This window comes from Bison bison, unplaced genomic scaffold (assembly GCF_000754665.1).
Source record: "Bison bison bison isolate TAMUID 2011002044 unplaced genomic scaffold, Bison_UMD1.0 scf7180017864371, whole genome shotgun sequence".
Taxonomy (NCBI): Eukaryota; Metazoa; Chordata; class Mammalia; order Artiodactyla; family Bovidae; genus Bison; species Bison bison.
In genome coordinates this window covers 1,213,815-1,217,571 of record NW_011494943.1, presented here as the reverse complement: position 1 = coordinate 1,217,571, position 3,757 = coordinate 1,213,815, and the positions used below count along the sequence as shown (strand labels likewise).

The window sequence follows — 3,757 nt, the reverse complement described above, 5'->3', positions numbered from 1 at the left end:
CTCCCCCACCGCGCAGGTGCACTCACCGGGAAGTGAGGTAGGGACACTTGACCGTTGGCCTTCACGCTCCGGTGCATCTCTCTTTGCAGCTGCTTCTTACTCCCCACGCGGTAAGGAGGGACGCCATCTCTAAGGGAGACGAAGGACAGGACCCACCGGCTCACGAGGACGCCTCAGCACACGCGCCCTCCGGCGCTCCCACCGAGGACAGACGCCCCGCCCGCCCCCTGTCCCTGGGCGCCATGGTGGACCCTGAGGGGACGTCAAGCCAAGACCCAGGCGCCCTGCCCCTCAGGCCTCTCTGGAAGCGGCTCCAGCTCAGGGAAGAAGCGCCAGCTTGGAAAGAGCTCCGGTCTGTGCTCTGGTCCTAGGAGTGGGCCCACGCGGAGGGAGGGTCCCCCAGCAGGACACTGAGACCCTTTGCTTCCTCCAGTGGTCTGCTACCACCGCAGTGCATCACCCGGAATCAGGGGGCCAGGGCCTTAAAGTACATCAGGCGGTGCTGAAAGGACGGGGACCAGGCCCACAGAAGACTAAGCCGGGCTGGTGCAGGGGTGCAGAATTCTCTCAAGTCAACCTCGGGTTGTTTCCGAATGTCTCCCTCCCATCAGTCACCAGCAGGCGTCCTTGGCCTCCTCCCTTCCCTCAGCTCCAAATCCCACTGCCCCCAACCATCGGACTCTCAGATCCATGACCAAGGTGGGCGTAAAAGAGAAAGCCCCTACTTCCGGGTGTTCTGCATGAGCCATCCAGATTAAGTGAGCACCTACTATGTGCGAGCGCTTATTCTAGGCTCCAGGCAAGACAGCAGTGAGGGGAGGGGATAAAATATGCAGATGACTCCCTGATAAAGCTTGTGTTCTAATACATAGCAAGTGAAACATAAAAAGCAAAATGTATGTAAGTTCAGTGGTAAACAATCTGCCTGCAATGCAGGAGATGCAGGTTCGATTCCTGGGTCAGGAAGATCCCTTGGAGGAGAAAATGGCAACCCATTCCAGCATTCTTGCCTGGGAAATCCCACGGACAGAAGAGCCTGGCGGGCATGCCATCCATGGAGCTGCGAAAGAGTCAGACATGACTTGGCAACTAAACAACAACACGGTAAGTGAGAAGGTGGTAAGTACTATGATGAAACGCACTGTGGAAATGGGGAGCAAGGACAGCTGGCGGGGTGGAGCTGCAGTTTTAAATGGGGGGGCGGGTTGTCAAGTCCTTGCCACAAAGGTGATTTCTGAGCAAAGATAGGGAGGCAGTAGAGGCCCTTATATTATGATTATATTTTTATTTTTTAAAATTGAAGTAGGGTTGATTTACAATGTTGTGTTTATTTTTAATTTCTGGCCTCACCCTGTGGCATGGAGGAATCCCAGTTCCCTGACCAGGGAATGAACCCACACCCCTGGCACTGGAAGGCAGAGTCTTAACCACTGGACCTCCAGGGGAAGTCCCCATCATTATATCTTTTGGAAAGCAAATGGAAGAGGTTTAAAAACAGCACCACCACATCCTCCTCCACTCCGCCCAGTCTTCACTGAGAGCAGGACCTGGAGTTGTGAGGACGTTTTTAAAAGACTTTTGTTCTTGGAAGCTGTTGGATGGTCAAGGTGTGATTATATCCCCAAAGCTCTTCCTTTCGGAAGCCATTTATTTACAAAAGCCTCGGGGTTCAGACGTTTGCGTACTGAATCATCCTTCGAGGCAGCAAATGTTGGAATGAGCTGCTTGGCTATTTCCCTTTCCCTGGCATTTTCTTCGTCATCAGGCCCCTGGCTTGTCAGTGGTGGGGGAGCATCAGTTGCGTCTAAGAAAGCCAACAGGTCTCCTTGTATAATACTGTGGTATAACTCTGTGTGGCGCCAAGGACTGTAACCCGCCAGCTCTTCTGTCCATGGGATTTTCCAGGCAAGAATACTGGACTGGTTGCCATTTCCTCCTCCAGGGGATCTTCCTGACCCAGGGATTCAACCCGCATCTCTTGTGTCTCCTGCGTTGCGGGCAGGTTCTTCACCACTAGCGCCCCCTGGGAAGCCCAGGTGGTTTCCCTGCCCCCACCTAAAATCACCTGTGGGGTGGGGGTCACAGTGGGGACCCACAGCTTGGGTCTCATGCTTGTCTGACCAACTCCTGCTGCCCCAGGACTACAAGATAAGGTCCACATCCTGCCAGCAACTCTCTTGGACACACCAGGATCTCCCTGTGAGGCACATAGGGGCCCCACCCGCCCCTCCAAGGCTCTGACCTTGAGCACCCTCTGGCAGCCTCCGCACCTCACCCCTTGCCTCCCAAGATGAAAGCAGTGCTAAGGCTTCCATAGAAAAGAGGAGACAGAAAGGTGAGCTGGGGAGGCAGTTGAGAAAGGGAGGTGGGGGGGCACGTCACGGGCCACTTGAAGGCAGAGGAACGAGTGAGTTCTGGAAACACCCCTGCGACCAGCACCCAGCAGCCCCCTGCACTCAGGGAAGGTGGAGGGTCTGGTTGCCGGCGCGAAAACCTGTGGCCAGCGCAGAAAAGGGAGCTTCTAACCCAGCTCAGAGGCTTACCAGGCGCCTTCAGGGAAATGTGGCTTTAATCCACCCCCCTCCTCCCCACAGCCAAGAATCTTCTACCAAAACAGCCCCTCATTCCAGAAGGGGCCTCTCTTCTTTTCATCCAGGCTCTATGAGAGTCTGTGATCAGTTTCCTGGCTTCTCAGGACTGTGAGCTGATGTGCGCCCAAGTCTTGGTCCCTGAATAGTCTCCTTTAATTATAAACATTTTAGCTAGCGAGCCTGCTGCCGGGCCCAGCTGTTTCTGGGGAGCACGGTTTTGAAGTGTGGACTCCACTTAGCTGCCATTTAAGCCGAGCCAATTAGCTTAGCCTTTTGACTGGGCCGTGCCCGGCCTAACCTGAATGTTGCTTTCCGGGAGCTTTGAAATAGCAGGCTCACGTGCACACGTGTCCACTTGCATTTCCGTTTGGCCACCACTCCGAGGGCGGCCTCTGATCACAGCCAACATCAAAGGGCTGGTTTGTAAGATAAAGCACTATGTGAAGTTCACTCGGACGCTTTCCCCGGGGACCAGAATAAACCCATAAATAAGATAAAAGGAAATGAAAATAAATAAAATGACCTGGACCACCCTCTGCAAGAAACGCATCTCGGGCTGATTTTGTGACACCCTGAGCAGACACTGACTTCAGAAGCAGCTCTGTGCAGAGAGAGAAGTCAGGGTGCCACCTCCACGCTGGCCTCCCGACTTTCACTTCCTAACAGAGAGGCCACACTTGGGTGGCAGGAACCTACTGCTCCTGGTGTATCCAGCCCACCCTCCCCCCCCAATCCTTCTGCCCAAGGACTGGGCTTGAGGACTTGGCTGGGAGTCTAACTTTCAAAAAAAAAAAAAAAAAGATTAAAAAAAGTCATTTCTTCTGAGAATGTAGGTTTTGGAACAACAGGCTCGTAAAATGGCCTTCTCAGAGGCCTGTGCAAAGACTCAAATCCCCAGCCATCTTTAATGGGACTTTCTGCTTAGCGGGGAACCAGCAGTGGGCAGCAGGCCCTGGCCTTCTGGCCCCCGAGGCTCCCTGAATACCCTCAGGGCAAGGCCGCCCAGCCCAACTTCTCCCTAGCCTCAGGCAGAGGTCCCCAGACTTCACTGGTTCTGTGGCAAATGAGACCAAGGCTTCCCCAGGCTTGCGTCTAATGAACTCCAGCCTTCTGGAGTCTATTGAAGGCGGCCCGTGACCCCCGTCCCCCCAGCCCAAGCTGCGCCC

The 3,757-nt window shown here is 54.5% G+C and overlaps 1 protein-coding gene across 1 annotated transcript in view; it reads right to left on the bottom strand.

The window, feature by feature from the left end:
- AXIN2 (axin 2) overlaps positions 1-3,757 on the bottom strand; it is a 26,849-nt gene that overhangs the window by 10,149 nt on the left and 12,943 nt on the right. The window contains 1 exon segment of the mRNA XM_010856058.1: positions 27-129. Within this exon segment, the coding sequence (XP_010854360.1) occupies positions 27-129 (103 nt within the window).